Source organism: Monodon monoceros, unplaced genomic scaffold, assembly GCF_005190385.1.
Source record: "Monodon monoceros isolate NGI ecotype Baffin Bay Population unplaced genomic scaffold, NGI_Narwhal_1 Super_Scaffold_21, whole genome shotgun sequence".
NCBI classification, from domain to species: Eukaryota; Metazoa; Chordata; class Mammalia; order Artiodactyla; family Monodontidae; genus Monodon; species Monodon monoceros.
The window spans coordinates 140,080,219-140,105,886 of NW_021703778.1; the positions used below are offsets into that span (position 1 = coordinate 140,080,219).

A 25,668-nucleotide genomic window follows, 5' to 3' on the forward strand; every position below is an offset into this window, starting at 1 on the left:
TAACTGGTGAAGCTTCTTGGTACCTATTTGTCTCCATTAATCTTCATTCTAAAACCCAAAATTTCATGCCTTGATTTAATTCTTTTCCCATTGACATCTTTCTGTGTCCTTTAGAGAGCTCCTGTTCCTGTCCTTCAACAAACTCCTGCTCTGTCTATCTAAATGACATTTTTTTCCACAGAGAAACTGTAATTTTACTTTTTTTTGTATGTGTGACTAATCTGAGTCCGTGATTTCTTTTCTGCAACGTATAATACTTACGAAAGCTTATTTTTCAAAGCAAAACGATATTTTCAAAATTTTGCCCCCCATCCCCACTTTAAGATGAGGCATGTTTTAGTGACAGATCACTTGAGATGTTTTTATAATCAGCTTGCCTAATAATTCGTATAGCCTTAAGCATGAAAAACCTTTGAAAACTAAAACTTGGTATAGGAATTCTAATAGCCAGGAACAAATAACAATTTTTATTCATTCCAAAGAATGAGTTGCTGACAGCATTTCAGAGAGCGCCACCATGAGACTATAGTGTTTTATTTAGTATTACAACGTGGCCAGTTAGTGTGACAAGGGAAACCTACTTTGGTACCCAAGGAATGGCTGGTTGTGATGATGAGCGAAAGTCAAGATGCTGATGCCTAATGGCTACTCTAGCATTTCCATGTTAACTTTGAAGGTGGGGAAGGAAATAGCACCACTGCCCACTGTAATCTAAGGAACTCTTCACCAATCTCACTCCAAAGCAGTACAAAATAGAAAAAGCTAAAAGTCTTAACACATTCCCTTTTTCCAGGAAATCCTGTCATCTGTTAAGAGGGAGGAATCCTGATCCCATTCCCTCAGGTCCTTGTCACGTTAGCTTTTTGATAGCTTCAATCCACTCTGAACGCTCAGCCTTGCTGCTGGCCTGGATATAATAGTGTGTGTCATCCTTAGTAATCACTTTGAAGAGATTTCCCTGGACATTCCCTTTAACCCCTAGGCAGGAAGAAGAAAAAAAAAAAATCAGCGAGTGAACATCCATGTCTGCTTTCAGCTGGGAGTAGCTGAAAGTCAACTGAGACACAGACAAAAACACATACCATGAAGTATTTCTTAGTACAAATGTGTATGGTTAGGAAATCCCACCAGATGTGCGCTTTCCTGTATTCCTCCTGTCCATCCCCTCTCCCTCACCTGTGCCTTAAGGCCTGCCAGTGCTATGTCTGGACATTCTTGGAAGCCCTCTTGGCCCGCCCGCTATGCAAACCACAGGTCTACAGTCTAACTCACATCAAAGAGTCCAGTATGTTTATGTTAAAACCAGACACAGATGTGGGATTTGACTTGAATTGTTGTAACTTCTTTGAACCTCAATCTCTACATCCATAAGTTAAGAATAATACTATCCTCCTACCTCAACTGTCTATTGTGAAATTAGTGTGCTAACAGTGTGTTGTCAGTCCTTAAGCACTATTGTAAGCTACTGTTCTTAGGCGGAAGCCTATGGGCCAGTAAGCACAGAAAAGGATGGGAAAGAATATGAAAGACAAGGGTCATTTAGTTGTGTTGTTAACACACTAAGAACACCCCACTTGCCCTTTCTCTAATGGGCTTCAAAGCTCACACCATTCATCGTCTCGCTGAGAAAGCCCATCAGCCCTCACAGCTTAGCCCTTCAACAGCAGAGTGTTAACTGAGAGCACAGGAGGGAGGCCCCCGAGATCAGGCCAGGGCGAAAGTTGCCCCTTACCAGTGGGAACGCCATTATCCTCCAGAGCAGATACGAGTGAACCACGAAGAGAAAACCCACCCACTGGCCGGTTCTCTTCCTGCAAAGGAAAGGAGACCTGATTAGGAACTGTGTGAAGGCACAAAAAAGAAGAGTCACCCTCTCATCTATAACCACCCGCAGTCAGCCTGCTAAAGTAGTCTGTGAGAGTCATTTGTAACTGCAGTTGAGGCTGAACTTGGACATCACATGGCAAGTCGTCTGCACCAGCGAGGAAGTCCGGGCTTCTTCATTCCACAGCCAGCTGCAGCAGTGCCACCCCCCTCCCTGTCCCTCGGCCCTCCCTGTGGTCTAGCAGGGTCCCGGGGTGGGGGGCTCTTTCAAGCTCCTTCAGTTTCTCAGCTTAGGGTGGGGTTCCTGACTGAAGCTCAGCAAGGGAGGAACGTCCATTCTTATTTCAAAAAACAAATGAATACGTCTACCAAGACAAGGCTGAACAGGCTGACTGAAAGGACATTTTTCTTTTCTTCTGATTGGAATTAGATCAAACTCAGCATGCAGGAATACTTATTATCTGAAACTCAGAATTATGGCTTAAATATTACATGGTAAAAGAAACCTTTCAAAACGTTGGTGGGGACATGAGGTTGAGGGGGCAGAATTCCTGGACTCTTTGGGTGGAAAGGGGTGAAAAGAGACTAGAAAGCACCAGTTAGGAGTCTCTTGATCAGCCCACCTCACCTTCCCTAGGCACACAGCCAGCTTTGGAGAAACTGAAAGACGCTTTTCCTCTCAAAACAATGTAGATCCACTGAGCAGGCAACAATGTGATGAAAGAAAGGAGTGATCAGACTGTGAGGGGTAGCTTGCACCGTGGAAGGAAAGGCATAGTGGGTGGGAGTTATGGTAGGGATGCTGGGAGGAAGGGCGGAGGTGAAGCCAGCTGCCTGCTCTGCTCTGGAGAGATGTCTGGGAGCATGACAAGGCACTCACTTTGGAAGGGTCGTAGTAATGCAGAAAAGCCGGGTCCTTCCTCAGAACAAAGCGCCGCACCTTCCAGTTTTTCCTCTTGTGCCCCTGAGGCAAAGAGAGGGTGCAAGGCTCATCAGTGACAGCTCTCAGTCACTTCCTCCCACCTCTGTGCCTCCAGTGTGGAACCTCGAACCTCCCAGCCAGCCTGCTCCAACGAATGACTTTCTCAAAAGAGCCTGGAGACCTGGGGATTGCAGTGACGTGTCATGGACTTCACGGCTCAGTGACACTTCACCAACAGCAGTCACCTTTAGCCGAGTTGACACAGCCAAAGAGGGTCAGCACTGAAAGAAAGGGGGAGCACTGCCTGGACACCACTCAGGGCACACGGAGGACAGGGAGGTCACAGGTTTCAACTGGACCAAGAACTCACAGGCAAACTTGAACCCAAGGGCACCAAATTTTAAGCGTCAACTTAGTCCGAAAACAAACCTACACCTACAGGTATATATGTGCACTTATATACAGTGAAAACCACTTTGGCATTCTGCATCAGAAAAAGAGTAAGGCGTATGGTTACCAAAGGGGAAAGGGGGTGGGGGAGGGATAAATTAGGAGTTGGGGATTAGCAGATACCAACTATTATATATAAAACGGATAAACAACAAGGTCCTACTGTATAGCACAGGGAACTATATTCAATATCCTGTAATAAACCATAATGGAAAAGAATAGGAAAAAGAATATGTATATATATATTTATAACTGAATCACTTTGCTGGACACCAAAAACTAACACGACCTTGTAAATCAACTCTACTGCAAAAAAAAAAGAGTAAGAAACAATCAATTATATGTTTAAATCTAAGCGTGGAAGATACTGCCGTGCGTGTGACTGTGGCTTCACCCCTAGGTCACAAAGCTTCCTTAACCCTCTAGTCTGGAGCACCCCGAGTCCCTCCCACACCCTCCTCCTCTCCCAGGACCTCACTACCTCCCCTCACCAGACTCCCTTCAGGCCCAGCAGAGGCAGAGCCCTTGGAATAAACAGGCAGTTACATGGACGGTAAGCAATCTAAGAGCAGAAGGGGATCCTGATACGCAAGAAGCAGGTGACAATGACATCGAGTGCTCCAAGAAGATGGGAACGGTGCTGAGCAGTGTTGTACAGACGCACACATTCACGTGGCGTGTCAGGACTGCATAGACACAAGAGGTGTGTAGGAGACTGGCTTACACCTCACGTGCCGGGACGCGGCAGCTTGGTTTGCAGGCGCAGGTGGACATGCCGCAGGTGTGACTGTGACCTGGCTATCCCCGCTTAACGTGGCCGCTCTCCCAATGTGGTAGGAGCAGTGGCCACGGTCAGTTTTTAAACACAGAGATTACACTGCAGAATTTCACCTTCAACCTACTGAAGTAGGTGGAGAAAATACTTCTCAAGGGGGCAGGCAGAGTACCACAAAAGCAGGCAGAGACCCCAGGAAGCCTCAGGGAGCAGAAAGCCAGCAAAGGCAAAATGCCAACCAGTAGGCAATGCCCTTCCAGACAAATAAGTGAACTGGGCAGTGACACAGGCATTGTTTTCTAATGCTGTGATAACTACTTGTGTGCACTTTTCCCGGAACGCCCCCTTGTCTGGGGCTCGTGTATGCGCGAGTGGACACGTGCATGCCCCTTGATTTGCTCCCGGTGGCTGCCACTGGACCCTGACTTTAGCAGATTCTGCTGATAATTAGTGCCCCTGGCAGTCTCAGCCCTTCCCGCCCTTTGCGGGGATTCCTGCCTCCCCCGAGCTTGCGAACTGCCCATCTGCTCCCCGCTCCAAGGCGGCCATACCTGCTTGGCCAGATAGCCTTGCTTTACCACTGTGCCACTTAACTCCACGGTGCTGAGACTGATTTCTTCCTTGGAGCTTATCCTCCTCTTGGGGCTCTCAGCCTAGCGGGAAGGAGAAAGCAAGGACTCTGTTACCAAAAAGTCCTAGTTCTAGGCTGTGGAGGCTACCGCGGGGGAAAGGAAAAGCCTCCATACAGAAAACCCACTCCACCTGGGGTGAAGCTGTTCCCCCAGCCTTGGCCTCTCACCCGTGACTGTGGATCCCCACCCGCCCCCCAACTCTGTTGCCTCTTCCTCTCTCTGCCCCTGTGGCAAAAGGAACCCACTCCCTAACTTACAAAAGTGTACAGGGCCATGGAGTCATCCAGGAACTGCTCAGCCAGATCCCCAGAGCGAATGGCTCCCGTGCTTCGGGTGCCTACCGGCCTCAGGAAGTTCTCCTCCATGAGCATGGAGGCCAGGGTCATGGCCTCCAGACGGCTGGCTGCAAAGTTGTTGGAGATGAGCCAGTCCACCAGGGAGGAGCCTGCATCAGGGTAAGGGCAGCACCCGTCAGACGACAGGCTCCAGACCAGCTTCCTCAGGGGTGCTTGGCTGTGACCTCATTGACCTTGACCTCTTGGGCAGCCTTGCATAGCCTTGGGGCTCTGCCCTAGAGCAGACCGAAGGTCACACCTGCTGCTCAGAGCTGTGGCCGCACTCACACGTGGCCATCTCAGGCCAGCCCCTTGGCTGGCAGGCAGCTCTGGCCTCAACACAAGCCGCTCAAGCACACTGAGTCCCGGATCACCCAGCCCCAGGTTTCCAGTGCCTGGCCCAGCCCCCGAGAGGGGAGGCTCACCTATGAAGGTCTTTTTGTAGGTGCTTCCCTGCTCCATGTTGGGGCTTGGCCGGATTCCGCTGCTGCTGTCATGCATCTTGTCCACGATGCGACTACACAGAAGGAGGGCAAAGCAGAGGGACCCTGGTCACACTGACAGGTATGAGGGAGGGTCCAAGAGTCGTTGCTAAGGGTATAAAGCACATGGCACATGGGATGATACACATCGCAAAAAAGGGGGTATTCCATTATGCATCAGAATTTGAGAGGCAGGATTTGGGGACGTTCCTTTTTCTTCTTGCTCATCTAAATGTTCTAATATTTCTAGACTAGACAGGTATTCCTTTTGTAGTAGAACTAATGAGCTGTGGCTTTTAATTTAGAAACAAAAGAATGTTCAGTAATGATTCTCTATGATCTACTGCATAAAGTTCAAACTCCTCCAGCTGCTTCTCAAAGTCACCCATCACTTGAACCCGCACCCATCTGCCACTGGTCCTGCTTTGCACTCACCACGGTTCAGCCGCGCCCTAGATGCACAATCAAGATCCCAGAGCCTGGTATGAAGCTTTTTGGTAGTTTTGCTGCCTGGAAGGTTAGGGGGTATTTCCTGCAGATGGGCTGATGTAAGAGATTCCATGATGGGAACTCCTTTCATCCGTCCCTACTTTATAGTATCGCCTCCACTACTGTTTTCCTTCTGTTCTGTGGGGTGATTCCTGCCACAAATGGAAGATCTTTTCTCATTCTCTGTTTATGTACTTGGGCTGGAAAGCCCCTGAGATGAGACTTTGTTTATTCTCATTTGCATCTCCTGAGCACCTAGAGCAATGTATGGCATGCCGTAGGCACTCAATAACTGTTTCTTGAATGAATGAATAAATGAATGAATGGATGAATGGATGAAGAATCCCACAGAGCGAGAATGCAACCGCTACCGGAACACATCGTTCTTGCCCCCAGGCTGCAAACAAGACTAATGACTTGGGTGAGCAGGGATTTCTGGGGAGCTGTCACATAGCCCTGAGCACTCTGGCTGAAACTGAAGAGAGGGTGTCAAGACACTGAGGGGGGCAGGAGAGGCAGAGGCCCCAAGAGGTTCCCAGGGCAGGTAGGTAGGGCCACTCCCAGGCAGAGAAAACAATGTAAGCAGGACAGTGACAGCGAAAGGCCCTGAAGCACAATGGTGGTACCAGTCAGGCCTGGGTAACAGCCACAGGCCGCTCCCCCCGCCAAACCCCACCCCAACCCTGCATCCCCGCTGCACACACACAGAAGAGTCTGCAGCCAGGCCAGATAGGGCAAGGGCAGGGCCCAGGCACTCACTGCAGGCTGATGTGAGGGGGCAGCTTGAAGGAATTCTTCAATATGTGGAGCTGTTGGACCTTCCCCGGCTGCCCCGCGTGAATAGCTCCTGTTATCTCAAAGGCCCAGGCGTCCCTCTCCTCTCGAGAACAGGCCTCCAGGAAGTACTCCGTGGATGTTTGAGTCTTCAGCTTAATGAGGAGCTGTGGGAAGACAGCCAGTCAGACCAAGCAGGCAAGAGAATGCTGGCTGAGCAGCTAAAATGACAGAACCGAGGGGAATCCAGGAGGCCACGTGGTCCAGTGACTGCCGAGTGCCTGAGCGCTCAACCACACCCCAGCTTGTGGTCTTTAAAGATTTGCTTGTACACCTCCAGTGATGGGGAGCACACCACCTTTCCCCTTTGGACAGACTCATTAGCATAGGGTCTGCTTCCTGGGCACTTGGTCTCTCTGCTCCTGATTCTGCCTTCTAGAACCACATAGATTAAGCTCACCTCCTATGACAGCCCCTGTGCTGAAGTGGGAAATGCACAGGCTTCCAGGTCACACTGATGTGGATACTTAGCTATGGACGTTTGGGCACATTAAAGGACCCACTGACTCTCAGTTCCTTCATCTGTCATATGAGGCTATTAATGCCTACCTTGAAGGAACTGTTAGTTCTGTTCCTTTTCATCCTCTTTCTAATCGGGTCTAATCATCCCAAGTCTTTCACACGTTCCTCATATGATACTGTTTAAACTTTCTCAACCAGTTTATGCCCTGCTAAATGTTCTGCAGTTGGTTCAACATTCTCATAAAATATGACCCTTGGAATGGAACAAACTGCTCCAGGGAAGGTCTGGGGGTACAAGACAGCATGGGCCTGAGGTCTCATTAGCAGTGGCATCCTCAAGGCTTGATGCTCTGTGCAGTCAGCTGAGAGTCTTTTTCAGGTGGGCCACATCTCCTCCATCTTTTAAATGGGCATTTAGGGTTTTTTTTCAAACATTGTGAGATTTTGCATGTTGATCCTACTAAATGTCATCCGAGTAGACGGGGCTCACCACTTCTGTTGGAAAACAGAAGGATTCTGTCTCATTCTGATTCTGGTTTCCAATGTATTAGCTCCTACCTCGCTTTGCTTGCAAACTTCATCAAGTCCTTCACCTAAACAGCAAAAATGGTGGATAAGACAAGGCGGGCTCACCGTCCCAAAGAGTACCATGAAGCTGTTCCTCCAAGTTAACATGGATTCACTCATCAACATCGTGGAAAGATGAGTTCAACCAGCACCCTGTCAGTCTGTAGTTCGCCATTTTAATGAAAAGATCTCAGGAGAGACTATAAAGTTCCACGTGAAATCCAGACACATTTTTTTATAGCTTCCCTAATTAAAAATAAACACACACACACACGATACACTTTATAACTTGTTCTTAGTGAACCTACTGACTCCTCTTGGCTTCTTCCCCCTCAAGTAGTCATGAACTGGCAGATGCCAATTTTCTCTGTTTGAGAATTTTACGTAGAATTAGCAAGAAGTTCACAGCTCCAGTTAGCAACTTGTCTCCTTTTTCGAAACACAGAACAAACTTTTCCTATCGCCAGCCTGTTCTACCAGCACTTCTGCTCTCCACTGTTCCTTAAAGACTATGAAGCGGTATCAGGTCAACAAGTTAACCTACAGCGGAGGAAGAGCCAAGATGGCGGAGTAGGAAGAGGTGGAGTTCGCGTCTCCTCACAACTAGGGCCCCTACCAGGCACTGGTCAGGGACCTCGGAAATCTAAAGGGACGGGAGGAATCCCCGAGCAACCAGGTAGGATGTTGGGGGCGAGGGGGAGGGGAGGAAAAGAGGAGGCGGGATGGGACTGGCACCCCTGAGGGGCGGCTGGGGGAAGGGAGGGGTTCCCATGATTGGAGGAGCCCGCCCATGGAGCAGGGATTAGCAGGGATGGGGAGAGACCTTTGGGGTACTGGGGGATCGGAGGGGAACGAGGCTAGCGTCTCCCTTGCCTGCTTGAGCCCCAGAGAGCCTGCTGGGGCCCTGGGCCTAAACCTCAGCCCTCCGTGACCCCCTCCAGCCACGCTGCACCTAAGCTCCGCCCACCACCAAGGCCTTTTCCAGGCTTCTTTTTTTTTTTTTTTTTGCTGTCGTGGTTCTGTTTTGCCTTGTGGTTGTTTCATTTATATTTTTATTTTTCCTAATATATTTTTAATTTTTCTAATTTTATTTTATTTTTTATTCTTTGTTACTGTTTTGCTTTTTTTTTTTTTTTTCTTGCTGCGCTGCATGGCTTGATTCCCAGGCCAGGGCTCGGACCTGAGCTCCTGTGGTGGGAGCACTAAGCCCAAACCACTGGACTAACAGTGAACCTCAGGCCCCAGGGAATATTAATCGTTGTGAGATCTCCTGGAGGTCCTCATCTTGGCACCAAGACCTAGCTCTATCCAACTGCCTGCAAACTCCAGTAATGGACGCCTCAGGCCAAACAAACAGTAAGACAGGAACACAGCCCCACCCATCAAAAAAAAATGAGACAACAAAAAAATATGTTACAGATGAAGAAGCAAGGTAAAAACCTACAAGACCAAATAAATGAAGAGGAAATAGGCAACCTACCTGAAAAAGAATTCAGAGTAATGATAGTAAAGATGGGCCGAAATCTCGGAAATCCAATGGAGCCACAGATTGAGAAAATACAAGAAATGTTTAACAAGGACATAGAAGAACTAAAGACCAAACAAACAGTGATGAACAACACAATAACTGAAATGAAAAATACACTAAAAGGAATCAATAGCAGAATAACTGAAGCAGAAGAATGAATAAGTGACCTGGAAGATAAAATGGTGGAAAAAACTGCTGAGGGGCAGAGCACAGAAAAACGAATGAAAAGAAGTGAGGACAGTCTCAGAGACCTCTGGGACAACATCAAACGCACCAACATACATATTATAAGGATCTCAGAAGAAGAGAAAGAGAAAGGGTCTGAGACAATATTGGAAGAGATTACAGTCAAAAACTTCCTTAACATGGGAAAGGAAATAGCCACCCCAGCCCAGGAAGTGCAGAGAGTCCCATACAGGGTAAACCCAGAGAGAAACACACCAAGACACATATTACTCACACTAACAAAAATTAAATTCAAAGAAAAAATATTAAAAGCAGCAAGGGAAAAGCAACAAATAACATACAAGGGAATCCCCATAAGGTTGTCATCTGATTTTTCAGCAGAAGCTCTGCAGGCCAGAAGGGAGTGGCAGGATATACTTAAAGTGATGAAAGAGAAAAACCTACAACCAAGATTACTCTACCCAGCAAGGATCTTATTCAGATTGGACAGAAAAATCAAAAGCTTTACAGACAAGCAAAAGCAAAGAGAATTCAGCACCACCAAACCAGCTTTACAGCAAAGGAACTTCTCTAGGAGGGAAACACAAGAGAAGAAAAAGACCCACAAAAACAAACCCAAAGCAATTAAGAATATGGTAATAGGAGCATACGTATGGATAATTACCTTGAATGTAAATGGATTAAATGCTCCAACCAAAAGACACAGACTGGCTGAATAGATACAAAAACAAGACCCGTACATAGGCTGTCTACAAGAGACCCACTTCAGACCTAGGGACACATACAGACTGAAAGTGAGGGGATGGAAAAAGATATACCATGCAAATGGAAATCAAAAGAAAGCTGGAGTAGCAATACTCATATCAGATAAAATAGACTTTAAAATAAAGACTGTTACAAGAGATAAGGAAGGACACTACATAATTAACAAGGGATCAATCCAAGAAGAAGATATTACAATTGTAAATATTTATGCACCCAACATAGGAGCACCTCAAAACAGGGCAAATGCTAACAGCCATAAAAGGGGAAATCGACAGTAACACAATAATAGTGGGGGACTTTAACACTTCACTTACACCAATGAACAGATCATCCAGACAGAAAATAATAAGGAAACACAAGCTTTAAATGACACAATAGACCAGATAGATTTAATTGATATTTATAGGACATTCCACTCAAAAGCGGCAAAATACACTTTCTTCTCAAGTACACATGGAACATTCTCCAGGATAGATCACATCCTGGGTCACAAATCAAGCCTCGGAAAATTTAAGAAAACTGAAATCGTATCAAGCATCTTTTCTGACCACAACGCTATGAGATTAGAAGTCAATTACAGGAAAAAAACTGTAAAATACACAAACACATGGAGGCTAAACAATACACTACTAAATAACCAAGAGATCACTGAAGAAATCAAAGACGAACTAAAAAAATACATAGAAACAAATGACAATGAAAGCACAACAACCCAAAACCTATGGGATGCAGCAAAAGCAGTTCTAAGAGGGAAGTTTATAGTAATTCAATCTCACCTCAGGAAATAAGAAAAATCTCAAATAAACAATCTAACAATTTAACAATCTAACAATCTAAACAATCTAACCTTACACCTAAAGCAACCAGAGAGAGAAGAACAAAAAAACCCCAAAGTTAGTAGAAGGAAAGAAATCATAAAGATCAGAGCAGAAATAAATGAAATAGAAATGAAGAAAACTATAGCAAAGATCAAAAAAGTTGGTTCTCTGAGAAGATAAACAAAATTGATAAACCTTTAGCCAGACTCACCAAGGAAAAAAAGGGAGAGGTTTCAAATCAATAAAATTAGAAATGAAAAAGGAGAAATTACAACTGACACCACAGAAATACAAAGGATTATAAAAGACTACTACAAGCAACTATATGCCAATAATATGGACAACCTGGAAGACATGGAGAAATTCTTGAAAGGTACAACTTTCCAAGATTGAACCAGGAAGAATTAGAAAATATAAACAGACCAATCACAAGTAATGAAATTGAAACTGTAATTTAAAAATCTCCCAGCAAATAAAAGTCCAGGACCAGATGGCTTCACAGACTAATTCTATCAAACATTTAGAGAAGAGCTAACACCTATACTTCTCAAACTCTTCCAAAAAATTGCAGAGGGAGGAACACTCCCAAACTCATTCTACGACGCCACCATCACCCTGATACCAAAACGAGACAAAGATATCACACACAAAAAAGAAAATTACAGACCAATATCACCGATGAATATAGATACAAAAATCCTCAACAAAATTCTAGCAAACAGAAACCAACAACACATTAAAAGGATCATACACCATGATCAAGTGGGATTTATCCCAGGGATGCAAGGATTCTTCAATATATGCAAATCAATCAATGTGACACACCATATTAACAAATTAAAGAATAAAAACCATAGGATCATCTCAATAGATGCAGAAAAAGCTTTTGACAAAATTCAACAACCACTTATGATAAACTCTCCAGAAAGTGGGCATAGAGGGAACCTACCTCAACATAATAAAGGCCACATATGACAAACCCACAGCAAACATCATTCTCAATGGAGAAAAACTGAAAGCATTTTCTCTAGGATCAGGAACAAGACAAGGCTGTCCACTCTCGCCACTCTTATTCAACATAGTTTTGGAAGTCCTAGCCATGGCAATCAGAGAAGAAAAAGAAATAAAAGGAATACAAATTGGAAAAGAAGAAGTAAAACCGTCACTGTTTGCAGATAATATGATATTATACATAGCAAATCCTAAAGATGCCACCAGAAAACCACTAGAGCTAATCAGTGAATTTGGTAGAGTTGTAGGATACAAAATTAATGCACAGAAATCTCTTGCATTCCTAAACACTAACAATGAAAGATCAGAAAGAAAAATTAAGGAAACAATCCCATTTACCATCACAACAAAAAGAATAAAATACTTAGGAATAAACCTACCTAACAACGCAAAAGACCTGTACTCAGAAAACTATAAAACACTGATGAAATAACTCAAAGATGACACAAACAGATGCAGAGATATACCGTGTTCTTGGATTAGAAGAATCAATATTGTGAAAATGACAATACTACCCAAAGCAATCTACAGATTCAGTGCAATCCCTATCAAATTACCAGTGACATTTTTCACAGAATTAGAACAAAAAATTTTACAGTTTGTATGGAAACACAAAAGACCTCGAACAGCCAAAGCAATCTTGAGAAAGAAAAATGGAGCTGGAGGAATCAGGCTCCCTGACTTCAGACTATACTACAAAGCTACAGTAATCAAGACAGTGTGGTACTGGCACAAAAACAGAAATATAGATCAATGGTACAGGATAGAAAGCCCAGAGATAAACCCACGCACCTAAGGTCAACTAATCTATGAAAAGGAGGCAAGAATATATAACAGAGAAAAGACAGTGTCTTTGCTGGGAAAACTGGAAAGCTATATGTAAAAGAATGAAACTAGAACCCTACCTAATACCATACACAAAAATAAACTCAAAATGGATTAAAGACCTAAATGTAAGGCTGGGCACTATGAAACTCTTAGAGGAAAACATAGGAAAAACACTCTTTGACATAAATCACAGCAAGATCTTTTTTGATCCAGTTCCTAGAGTAATGAAAATTAAAAGAAAAATAAACAAATGGGACCTAATTAAACTTAAAAGCTTTTGCACAGCAAAGGAAACCATAAACAAGATGAAAAGACAACCCTCAGAATGGGAGAAAATATTTGCAAATGAAGCAACTGACAAAGGATTAATCTCCAAAATATACAAACAGCTCATGCAGCTCAATATCAGAAAAACAAACAACCTAATCCAAAAATGGGCAGAAGACCTAAATAGACATTTCTCCAAAGAAGTCATACAGATGGCAAAGAGGCACATGAAAAATGCTCAACATCACTAATTATTAGAGAAATGCAAATCAAAACTGCAATGAGGTATCACCTCACACCGGTCAGAATGGCCATCATCAGAAAATCTACAAACAGTAGATAGTGGAGAGGGTGTGGAGAAAAGGGAACCCTCTTGCACTGTTGGTGGGAATGTAAATTGATACAGCCACTATGGAGAACAGTATGGAGGTTCCTTAAAAAACTAAAAATAGAACTACCATATGACTCAGCAATCCCACTGCTGGGCTTATGCCCCGAGAAAACCATAATTCAAAAAGACACATGTACCCCAATGTGTATTGCAGCACTATTTACAATAGCCAGGACATGCAAGCAACCTAAATGTCCATCAACAGATGAATGGTTAAAGAAGATGGGGCACATATATACAATGGAACATTACTCAGCCATAAAAAAGAATGAAATTGGGTCATTTGTAGAGATGTGGATAGACCTAGAGTCTGTCATACAGAGTGAAATAAGTCAGAAAGAGAAAAACAAATATTGTATATTAATGCATATACGTGGAATCTAGAATAGAGACACAGACATAGAGATCAGACATGTGGACATGGGGCGGGAAGGGGAGAGTGGGATGAACTGGGAGATTAGGACTGACATATATACACCACCATGTGTAAAATAGATAGCTAGTGGGAACACGCTATAAAACACAGGAAGCTCAGCTTGGTGCTCTGTGATGACCTAGATGGGTGGGATGAGGGGTGGGTGGGAGAGAGGTCCAAGAGGGAGGGGACACATGTATACATATAGCTGATTCACTTTGTCGTACAGCAGAAACTAACACAACATTGTAAAGCAATTATACTCCAATTTTTAAAAATTACCACCCCCAAGAAAAAGTTAACCTACAAGTTCCAAGGTTTAATTTATTGAAACCCAGAGTCTTAAATGCACCTAGAAAACTAGGTTGTCTTCTTAGAACTGTCTCACTTATCTGTAAATCTTTCTTTTTTATTAACCATTTATTCAACAAACATTTACTGAGCATCTGCTATGTGCCCAGACATTGTGTCTGGTCTGATGATGCTACAAGGAAGAAGATGCAGACCCAAGTCTCTTACCAGGCTCAGCACTCCCCAGCAGTCCCATCCCACCCCCACGGAGAGCTATACCATCTCTCTTAATCAGTGGCATTTCCAGGTTTGCAGTGGAAATTACAGAATGACATTTCACTTTTGCAGCCTCTTAGGCTGGAATGATATTCAATGCCTCTCTCTCCCTTGCCCTCAACATCCAGTCAACGATGTCCTGTCAATGTCTCCTTCATAATGTTTCCTCAGGTTCATCCCTTCTTTCTGCCTCATTTCATGCCTGATTATTTTAACAGCTCCTTTTGTTTCCTATTTGAGAAAACTTTTAAACTATAAAGAAGTACAAAACAAACACCAGTAAACCCATTACCCAGAATTGACTGTCATTAATATTTTCTTATACTTAGAAGATTCATCAATTTGTCTAGAAGAGTCAAAGAAGAAAAACATGATAAGAAAGAAGAAAATGGTAAGATCCCTTCTTTATGGAACTAGTTATCTTATTAGGAACTGAGCTTAGGTGTTCATTTTGGTCTTCCTAAGAGAGTTTTCACCAGCCCCTTCTCTCAGTCAAGACCTTCAATGGCTCCCTATTACCTGTACCTGGCCCCAGCCAATCTCCCACCACTCCTTCAGTGAACATACCCTTTGGCCACAATGGCCATCCTGATCTCTAAATTTATCCCTACCTGTCCCTCCACTTTTGCCCAAGACCTTCTACCTGCCTGGAAACTCTGCCTCTTTCCTCTTTCAGATCTTTGCCCAAACCTCTATCCCTCTCAAAGCTGTACCTGAGCAGACAGCCTATGATGGCATTTTCCTCCCCTTCAGCAATAGTGTTCTCTACGGCTAACGATGTTTGTACCAACATTTGGAACTCTGAATGTTTTTCTGTTAATCACTTGCTTTCATAATAAGATCATTAACTCAAAGAAGCAATCTTACCATTTTCTTCCTTGACACCTCCAAGCCCAGCAAATTTCTTGGCACTTAATGGGCCCTCAGTAAATGATTAATTCAGATTCGTTTCTGATGGTAGAGTTGAAGCTGCCCCGAACTTTTGGAACATGTGCCCCTCGGGTGATGAAAGTCATCCTATTGAACCCCAAGTAGCAGTAATTATTCACGTTTGTGTAGTGGCTCCTAGCCTACAAGGTGTTTTGACCCACCGTTACCTTCATGATTCTCATCACAGTCGTGAGAGTCAGGTGTCATTATTTTATCCCATTTTATAGATGAGGGACTAAGGCTCGAAGAGATGCAATTACTTGCCCAAGGTCACATGCCTGGTACGTGATGCAGCCAGGATTTGAGTCTAGGTTTTTCAGTAACTCAGCTCTTCCCATGACCCACACCACCTTCACCAAAGAGGCCAGAGACGGGAGGGTCCAGGGAGTGGGAGGGAGGAGCTGGGAAGCGGGGGCCTTCACTTACTGGTCGGTTTTCATACTCCAGGCAGGGGCAGGTGATGGTGCAGCCATCCAGAAGGATGCGGCCCTTGGGGGGGATCACTTTCCGACCCCCCTCGAGCTTGTAGTACAGCAACGTGTTCTGCCGAAGGATGAACCATCGCACCTTCCAGTTGTGGACAATGTGACCCTGAGGACAGACAGGAGAACCCTGAGGTGAGGTGGCCGAGGGGACAACGTGGTGTCCAGGGAGAGGTGGCCCATGGCACAGGTGACCAGACTGTGCCATGGGATCAACTCTCCAATACGGGGACAGAATTATCTCTCTTTTTTAGCTTAATTTTATTTTTTTACTTTGAAATAGTTTCAATTCAGAGAAAAGCTGAAGAAAATTATAAATTTTTTTACAAAAGCAATTAAGAGTTAGTTTTTAACATGATGAAGCTCCAATCACTTCTCAGTATTTTATTGTGTAACTCCTACCAAAAAATAAAAAGGGTATTTCCAACATAACCACAATACGACATTAGAAAATTTACATGAATATATTATTTTCATCTGTTCCACAAACTCCATTCAAGTCTCACCAATTACCCCAATAATGTCCTTAATTGCCAAAGGATCCAGTTCAGAATCACATGTTTTATTTGCATTTTCATGAAGAAAGCATGAGCTTTGGATCTCTTTGTCATCTCTTTTGAGTATGTAACAAACACCTTTGGCATTGACTTTCTAGTTCCCATCTGTTCTTTTTTTCTGGTTATAAGCCTTGAAAGAAACTGCAAAGTCAACAGAAGAAAAGATCCTGCTACTGGGACACAGCCATTGTTAACATTTTGTATTTCCTTCCAGTCTTTTTCCCTTTTAGTTTTTACTTTCTGGTTTTCTTAAAAATCAGGATATTACATATATGAGTTTTATTTTCTAGTGTTTCTTTTGCTGACTTTGCCAAGCATCGTCTCACACCATTAAATTTCTTTAAAACATGTCTTTTAATGACCACTAGGTGGATGCATCATTTTCTTGTCCATCTCCTGTTGTAACTGAGGTTGTTTTTTTTCACTGTTATAAACAACTCTGCAATGAATATCCTTGCACATAAATTTTGATCTGCATCTCTTAATTTTTTTTCCTTAGGATATATTCCGAAAAAAGAATATTATTAGTTGAAGGATGTGGGCAATTTGTAAAGTTGAAGCCACAAATTGTTAAGGACCCTAACATTTTTACCTAGCCTGCTGTGACAGGCCTAAAAGGCAGGGGAGTTGGGGGGGCTCTCAGGTGGGTCATGGAGCTAGTGGACAGGATAGTCAGGTGAAGGCAGAGAGTCTGTTTCTAGAACAGAACAGTGGATGGGAAAATGTCTGCTGAAGAATCAGAATGAAATGATTTTGTACACGCTCATGAAAGTGACTTTCTTGGCATGTTTCCCAGAGCAGAGCCCAATTAGGGCTGGATTCTAACCAAGAGAGATGCACTTTATCTGATTCAGAGACTGTCCCCGATTCATGGTTTCCTGACCCAGCATTTATTAATTTCAAAGGCCGCTTCAATTCTCATATCTGTGGTGCTGCAATTCTGTTCCACGCTCAGCGTGCGTGTACTGACTGTGTTAGGGAACTGAAAATTGTCGAAGGAGTCGACTGTGTGAGCACTGGTCTACACCAGACCACATGGCCCAGACTCAAGTCCCCTCGCCCAACAATCCCTGCTGAGGGGGTCCTGGCGCAGCAATTAGCAGTAAAGGCAGTTGCTGGCACACAGGTGTGGCTCCGGCATGGCGGCCGGTGTGAGGCGGAGAAGGGGAGGGGGCAAAATAGTCTTAAACCTTAAAACATAGGTGTTCTGAGCTGAATTATCCCCCCCTCCCCATTCATATGTTGAAGCCCTAACCCCCTACTACCTTAGAATGTGACTGTATTTGGAGACAGGGCCTTTAAAGGCGTGATTAGGTTAAATAAGGCCATTAGTTGGGCCTTAATCCAATCTGACTGGGGTCTTCACAAGGAGAGGAAATTTGGACACGCAGATGTCAGGGAGGCATGCACACAGAGGAAAGGCCATGTGAGCACACAGCAAGACGTGCCATGTACAAGCCGAGGAGAGAGGCCTCAGAGGAAAGCAAGCCTGCCAACAACTTGACCTTAGACTCCGACCTCCAGAACTGCAAGACAATAAATCTGTTGTTTAGGTGGTCCTGTCTGTGGTATTTTGTTATAGCAGCCCTAATAAACTAAAACAACCGGAAAGGAGAAAGGGGCCTGGAGATGTTAGGGAGAAAAGTGTAACCAACACATGTTGAGCAGAACAAACCAATAGAGATAGGGCTACGTTTCCTGGACAAAATGCTACATTTCCCAGAATCGATGGCAGGAAGGAACAGGGAGGTGGCCAGGTTGCTGCCAGTCCTGTGCATGGGGCATTGATGCATGTTTGGCAGCCACCAAGGTGGCAGGATAGTGGTGGAAGGACAGGTTCTTCTGACACCCAATCCCCAGAGTTACCAGGGACAAGTGGCAAACAGTGGCGGCAGTGACGTTTCCACAAGAAACGTCTGGTGGTGCTGTTGGATATTTTGGTCTGGCGGCATCATCTCTGGCTGTGTGGCACCCGGCCCTCCCAAATATTCCTGAGTTACTTGATATTTATTATTCTCTATGAAATCCCTTCCGTTGAAACTTGCTAGAGTGGACCGTGTTATGAGCAGCTAAGAATCCAGACTGACAGCAAAGGAGAGCAATCGAAGAAAGGCTGATGAGATAGAATCTACTACGTAGGTAGAAAACTCGGAGCAGCTGGTGACTTCACTGTGGCCAGAGGGGAGTCCCTGAAGACTTTTAAGCAGAAGGATGACAAGCGTAGGTTCTCATGTTAAAAGGATCAACCGACCACACCTGAGCAGAACAGCTGAGTAAGGTCGGCCAGACTGGAGCAGCCAGCTCAGCTGGAGGTTACTGTAATAATCCACAAAATGAGAAGGAAAGCCCCATTATCCCTGCTTCTCAGATAAGCTTCGCCATAATCAGAGGGCGTAAGGGACTCGTCCAAAATCAGCAGGCAAATGGTGTCAGAGACCAAAAGTACAGTGGTATAAGCTGAAAAAGAACCCAGGCTTCCCTTCACCTGGGAATCTGCCTCCCTCTCCAGGCTCCTTGTCTGTAAGTGGCTGACTGGGACCAGAGGCCAGTTGGACCATGAATGGCTTAGAGCCCCCTTAGGGGGAAGGAGGAGATTCCATAAGCTGGGATGTGACCCTAGGACTGGGCTTAAGAAGCACAGAATGGGACTTCTCTGGTGGCACAATGGTTAAGAATCCGCCTGCCAGTGCAGGAGACACGAGTTCGAGCCCTGGTCCAGGAAGATCCCACATGCCGCAGAGCAACTAAGCCCATGTGCCACAACTACTGAGCCTGTGCTCTAGAGCCCACGAGCCACAACTACTGAGCCCACGTGCCACAGCTACTGTAGCCCATACGCCTAGAGCTCCGCAACAAAGAGAAGCCACCACAATAAGAAGCCCACGCGCCGCAATGAAGAGTAGCCCCCACTAGCTTCTCTCTGCAACTAGAGAAAGCCTGTGCACAGCAACAAAGACCCAACGCAGCCAAAAATAAAAATTAAATAAATAAAAATTGAAAAAAAAAAAGCACAGAATGTTACAGCTGGAGGACCCTTTGAAAAAGCCTATACTATACTCCCTAACTTTAATGATGAGGAAACTGAGACCCAGAAAGGTCTTGCCCAAGACCCTACAACCCCAAAGAAGCAGAGATGGTATTTGTTGTGGGTTGAATTATGTCCCCCCAAAAGATACATTGAAGTCTTAACCCCAGGGAACTGTGAATGTGATCTTATTTGGAAATAGGGTCTTGGCAGATGTAATCAGGTTAAGATGAGGTCATACTACACTAGGGTGGCCCTAATAACACTAATATGATTGGTGTCCTTATATGAAGAGGAAAATTTGGACACTGAAAGACACACAGGGAGAAGACAGTCATGTGACGATGGAGGCAGAGATAGAATGATGCATCTACAACTCAAGGAACAGCAAGGAGTGCCTGTGTGAGATAACAGAAAATGCAATATATTGCTCTCTGCCCCCGGTTCTTGGTACACAGCTCCTGAACCCCCTGTAATTTCCTGGGTGACAGGAGTATCTTTTGTGCTAATGAGACAACTCTGGGTGGGCTCCTGGGTGAGGGCTGGTCACTGGAAAGACCACACCATGATTAGAAGCTTGGAATTTTCAGCCCCCCTTCCCATTCTCTTGAGAAAAGAGAAGGGCTGGAAATGGAGTTAACAATCTATCATGCTTACATGATGACACCTCCATAAGATCCCAGAAATATGGGATTTGGAGAGTTTCCAGGTTGGGGGACACACGGGGGTGCTGGGAGAGTGGTACACTCGGAGAGGGCACAGAAGCTCTGGGCCCCTTCCCACATACCTTGCCCTACACATCTCTTCCATCTGGATGCTCATTTCTTTCCTTTATCACATTCTTTAATAAGCTGGTAAACATAAATTAAGTGTTTCCCTGGAACCTCTGATCTATAGGCAGTTGGTCAGAGTACAGGTGACAACCTGGGCGTTTGACTGGTGTCTGAAGTGTGTGTGTGTGTGTTGGGGCATGGGGGAGGGCTGGGGAAGCAGTCTTGTAGGACTGAGCTCTTATGCTGTGGGATCTAACGCCGTCTCTGAGTAGATAGCGTCAGCCTTGAGTTAAATTGTAGGACACACACTGGGTGTTGCAGAGAATTGCTTGGTGTAGGGAAAAACCTCCACACATTTGGTGACTAGAAGAGTCAGAAGTGAAGTGTTCTGTGTAAAAGTAAAGGAACCCCACAGGATAGAGAAACACACAGTGGGGAAGAGCTAGGTTTTTCCTACACAGGAAGGAAAAACCTGCGTGTTTCCTTTACAGCCTGCGAATACAAGAAACAAAAGCGACAAAGAAGGATTCTCCCCTGCAGGTTTCAGAGGGAGTATGGCCCTGCGAACACCTCGATGTGAGAACTTTAGCTTTCGAAACTTCTTCTAGCCTTCTTGCTTTTTTCTTCCAAGCAAATTTTTTCCTTACTCATACCATTTATATTTTTACTCTTTGGATTATAATATTATAAACATTTTTAACCTCTGCATAACTGAAATTCACTTGTAATCATTTGTTTATTTGGGGGGACATATAGGTAGTTTCCAGTTTTTTCACTACAGAAATAACACTTTGTTCCTTAAGCTTGTATGGCATTTCCTGGGGATAGAGTCCTACAAATGAAATTTCTAGGCCAAAGCGTGTCGACACTGCCATGTCATTTTCTGAGTGTTGTTTCTGAGGTACGAGCCGGGCAGCAATGCCTGATTCAGTGCTTCAGCTGCTTCTTAAAGCACAAGCAGTCCTACCCGTGCAGATCCGCCTTCCTTCCCCCTCACGCTCCTTCTAAAGCCAGGCCAAGTGAGCACTCTGCATTTCTGTCGGGAGCTTTGCTTCTTTCTTGTCTGGGCTGGATTAAGAGCCAAATCCATCATGTCCCTGCCCGTCTCCTGCTTTGCCCTCACTGGTGACGACTGTTCTGTACGCTGGGTTTCCAGCTTAGGCCCTGCCCCACTTCTGGACAGTAATCCCCCCCCGAATCTGTGGAATCCCACCGTCGTAGCCCTGCACCTTCTCCAGTGGCCACGGGGGCTGCTGTTGCCATCCAGGAGGAGGGGGGAAATGGGGGAGAGGAAAAGTCCGCCTGATCAGTGGGCAGGGACAGTTAGCAGGGGCAGGGGCCCCATCCCTGCCTTGTAGGAAAGGGTGTGGCTTCCGCTTGCCTCAGGGTCAGGCTCCAGCTCCAAACTCTTGTCTTTGGGTTTGGCTGGAATGTGCTTTAGGTATTTCAGCCAAGGCCCTCGGTGGGCTTTTGGGGCCAGACCTGTTGACTGTCCTCACTTCCCTGTACCCTATACTCCCTAAGCTGCCACCCTGGACTGGGTGGCCCATCTGGAAGAGAACTCACATCCTTCCTTCCCTCCAGCCCTCCCCTGACTCTGCGTGGTGGTGGTGTTGGTGGGGAATCATATAAAGTAACCCCCAGGAACAAGGGGATGCCCCAAAGGGCCCCTCTGCGAGGGCTTGTCCTCAACAGGCCCCTACCAGGGCTCGGCTATCCCGGCAATCAACAATGCCCATCAAAACCCCTGCCCAAACCCCTCTCCCTCTCACCTTATGAGCTGCAGGAAAAGCTCCCCATAGGTGGTCTCTCTGAGGTGCAGCTGCCTCCACAAACTGTGAGGGACCAACCTATCACTTTAATCCCAGTGGCATGGAACAGGCGTGGAATTTTGTACCTGCTTGTATCCACTCTGACCCTTGATCCGGCACAGCCTCCTACACCTCCTGCTTACAGTTTTGAGCAAACAACACACCCGCCCTCCTATGTCAAATAGTGTGTAAAATAACATGGCTGCATTACCTATTGAACAGAAAGTGACTTGAGACCTCAGGGTTGATCTGGTGGCCAGGGGAGGCCGAGTCCCTTCATCCCTCTTCATCCATCCCCCTTCCAAAGCTATAAACTCAGAAGAGCCAAAAGGCTCATCCCCAGATTTTATGCTCTGCTCTTAGGGTTAGCATAAATGTTTAGTGTGAATATCAATGTTAAAAGAACTTTTAAAAATCTAATTTCCTCTTGCAGCTGCTTTTTCATTCATTTTCTACTTTTTTTTTTTTTTTTTTTTTTTGCGGTACGCGGGCCTCTCACTGTTGTGGCCTCTCCCGTTGCGGAGCACAGGATCCGGACGCGCAAGCTCAGCGGCCATGGCTCACGGGCCCAGCCGCTCCACGGCATGTGGGATCTTCCCCGACCGGGGCACGAACCCGTGTCCCCTGCATCGACAGGCGGACTCTCAACCACTGCGCCACCAGGGAAGCCCTCCCGATATGTTGAGTTTTTGTCTGGACTCTTGCTTGCTGTGGGAAAGGCCACATGGGGTGATGTGGAAGAAACGAGGATGGCGGTTCCAGTCCCGGCTGTTATTAGCCCTGGGGCTCTGGGCAAGCGCTCTCATCTTTCTACCCCTGTTTCCTCATCTGTAGTACAGGAATAACAATACCCACCCTGCAGTGGGCAGAAAACGGTTTGGAGTCAGCCTGAGTGGGTTTGATCCTGTTCCATCACCCACTAGTCCAGATCCTGAGCTACTTAACCTCTTGGAGCTTTGTTTTCCCCTTGAAGAAACGGGGCGGGGGGTAATGTGGTACCACCAACCTGTCGGACTGTTGGGAGGATTAAAGGAGACAACGTCCAGGACTGGTGCACAGTAGGGGCTTAAGAAACATAGGCTTCCTCCTCCCACACGGGTTATTGTGAAGAATATAGGAGATGATGCATTAACTGGACGGGCGCTGGGGACTACCGAACACACTTTCGTTGTTTTAATACATCATATTTAAATCCTATACGCTTCGTATTTTAGTAAGTTGTTTTAATTAAGCTGTCCACTACGAGTAGCCGCCCCCTGTACCCCACACGCCCTAGCCAAGCGAGATTCTCCTCCTCGCCTGTGCCCTGGCCCCTCTTTTCTATCTAAAGCTCACCCCCAACCACCGTCCACCCGGCTTTCCCTACTACACGCGACTCCGCCCAGCGTGGCCCCAGGCCGGCCGACCGCGGCTCAGGTGAGCCGGCGCCCGCCACGGGCCCGCCCCGGGCCGTGTCCGGAGAGGCTCCGTTGCGCTCACCCTCTTGACGAGGAAGCCCTCCTTGAGCACGCCGTCCTCCATGTCGCCGCCAGCGCGCCCTCCCCGGTGCGCCGTCCCGCGCTCCCGCTCCTCCGCGCGCAGCTCGGCGCGCGCTGCGCCCAGGAAGCGCCTCCGATCCGGCGCCGGCGCCGCCCCGCTGGCCCGCGCCCAGAGCCCGAGGCCGCGGGGCCTCCCGGGCAGGAAGTCAGTCCCGGACGGGATTTCTGACGTGGTCTCCCCGCCGAAGGTGCCCTAAGGTCCGTGGTTAGTCCTCAGGGGAGGGCCGCCCCCGTGTCGCCTCCCGGAGCCTCCCCCGCCCAGGCTCTCTTCATCCAGGTTCCCCCAGCGCGCTCTGCGCCTCTGACTCTTCCCGTCTTTGCCCATCTTCCTCCACTCCCAGCCTTAACCAGGTACTTGCCTGGCACTTAGTATATTGCTGTTGACTATTACTTAACGGAATTAAGCTGAACCGAAAGGATTTCAAAGATTTGGGGTCATTCCTGAGCTCCATGGAAATGGGGGTGGGAGAGTGGAGGAGTTGGAACCAGGCTGGGAGCTTTATCCTGGCCTCTGGTGGGGGCAGAGAAAAGTTCCCATTAGCAAGGTCACAGGTTTAAGGAAGCAGGCACAGTCGGTCCCCAAAATACACCTCTCCCCTCAAAAAGTTAGAGCTGAAGTTTCCATCATTAGGGGCAAAAGTTAAGGGAGTGCCAAGGAGCTCAGTAATCAAGATAAATAATATTTTAATGCAATGTTTTAAAATATGTTAAATATTTTTAAAAATTTTAGTAAAAATTAATGCAAACAAAAATCCATGATGAACAAAATGTCACAAATTTAAGTGAGGACTGGATGGATGGACAACAAGCCATATTGGAGCCTGAAACAAAAGGAAGCATCAGTAAAACTGATCCTGTCTGGTAGTCCTTAGGAGAAGGTCAGTTTATTCCTTGTTTGCCCCGCAGTGTGAAGGGCCCTGTTAGGACTGTTCACCAGGAAGGGGAAAGGCCCCAGATGCGTAAAAGGGAAGAGAAAGCTCTAGATTGGGAGGTGGTGCCCCTGGCTGCCTTTCAGACCCAGCCTGGAGCCCACTCCCAAAGCACAACGGGCTCCTGTGCCCTGGAAATGGCCCATTTCAGCCTTCTGCACAAAGCAACTTTTGGATCTCAGAGGAGTCCAAAAGCAATGGGGCTTCCACTCCATTGCAGACTGAACATCGACTCAGCACCTTCTAAAGCCAGGCCTGTATTGGGTGCTGGGTTCTATTTAATGCACAGCATGCCATGAGGTGAGTTTATTATCTCATTCTTTCCAGCCAAGGAAACTGAAACTTGAAGCAGTTAAATAACTTGCCCAAGGTCACACAAACTTGGATTTTAACCCCAGGGCAGTGTGAATGCACTTGTTTCTCATGTCAAGAGCTGGGAAGAGGAGGAAAGGATAACCGGAGCTGTGAAAACTTGCTAGGCTCAAACCCAGGACATGAGAGACTGGAATGGGAAATTCTTATCCTCTTTGGCTCTAACTATGGTCTGTTTTTCTTCTTCTCGGATGCTGGGGGGCAGTCATTTGGCACAGAGGCAGTTTTGGCCTTACCCAGACACAACCTTCTGAGGCTTAGAAGAGGTGGCATTTTCTTTGGCAAGAGGAGTTCCTGAATGAGTTCACAGAAATGGGAAAGGGAGAAAGATTGGTCCTCTATCCTGGCAGCATCCATATTAGGAGGGAGCTAAGGCCTCTGCATACTTAGAACCTGCTTCCTGTCCTAGGAAAGCCCCTGGTCCAGCCCACCCCAAGTCTGACTCACTGGACACAGGGCATGAGTCACACACCCTCTTCCCCTGGTTGTGGTGGCTGAGCCACCAGTCCACCAGGGAACTACACTAACATAAACCAGACTCAACCACAGCGAAGAGGATGGAGACAGAGGAAGCAGAGAGACAGTGGGAAACAGCTTGAGACTGGAGGAAGGAAGCAGGGAAGGGAAGGAAACTCGGGACCAAGGAACTTGTTCTTCCAGAGAGACACCTCCCGTCTCCTTTTCAGGGCCAGAGGCTGATGTG

General features: G+C 46.2%; 1 protein-coding gene across 1 annotated transcript; it reads right to left on the reverse strand.

Moving 5' to 3' along the window:
* Window positions 1–453: 453 nt before the first annotated feature.
* Window positions 454–24,083, reverse strand: PLEK2 (pleckstrin 2). Its single transcript, XM_029238898.1, has 9 exons — window positions 23,606–24,083; window positions 15,905–16,069; window positions 6,669–6,850; window positions 5,364–5,455; window positions 4,861–5,048; window positions 4,523–4,624; window positions 2,705–2,788; window positions 1,733–1,811; window positions 454–978 (listed from the first exon to the last, which is right to left on the reverse strand). Exons 1-9 carry the CDS (start codon window positions 23,645–23,647, stop codon window positions 851–853), a joined length of 1,062 nt encoding a protein of 353 aa, XP_029094731.1. The 5' UTR covers window positions 23,648–24,083; the 3' UTR covers window positions 454–850.
* Window positions 24,084–25,668: the final 1,585 nt, after the last annotated feature.

Coding starts and splice junctions, on each gene's coding strand:
- PLEK2 (XM_029238898.1), bottom strand. CDS start 23,647: ATGGAGGACGGCGTGCTCAAGGAGGGCTTCCTCGTCAAGAGG. Junction 16,070..23,605: donor AGGGCTTCCTCGTCAAGAGG/GTGAGCGCAACG, acceptor GTCTGTCCTCAG/GGTCACATTGTCCACAACTG. Junction 4,625..4,860: donor CCATGGCCCTGTACACTTTT/GTAAGTTAGGGA, acceptor CCTTCCCGCTAG/GCTGAGAGCCCCAAGAGGAG.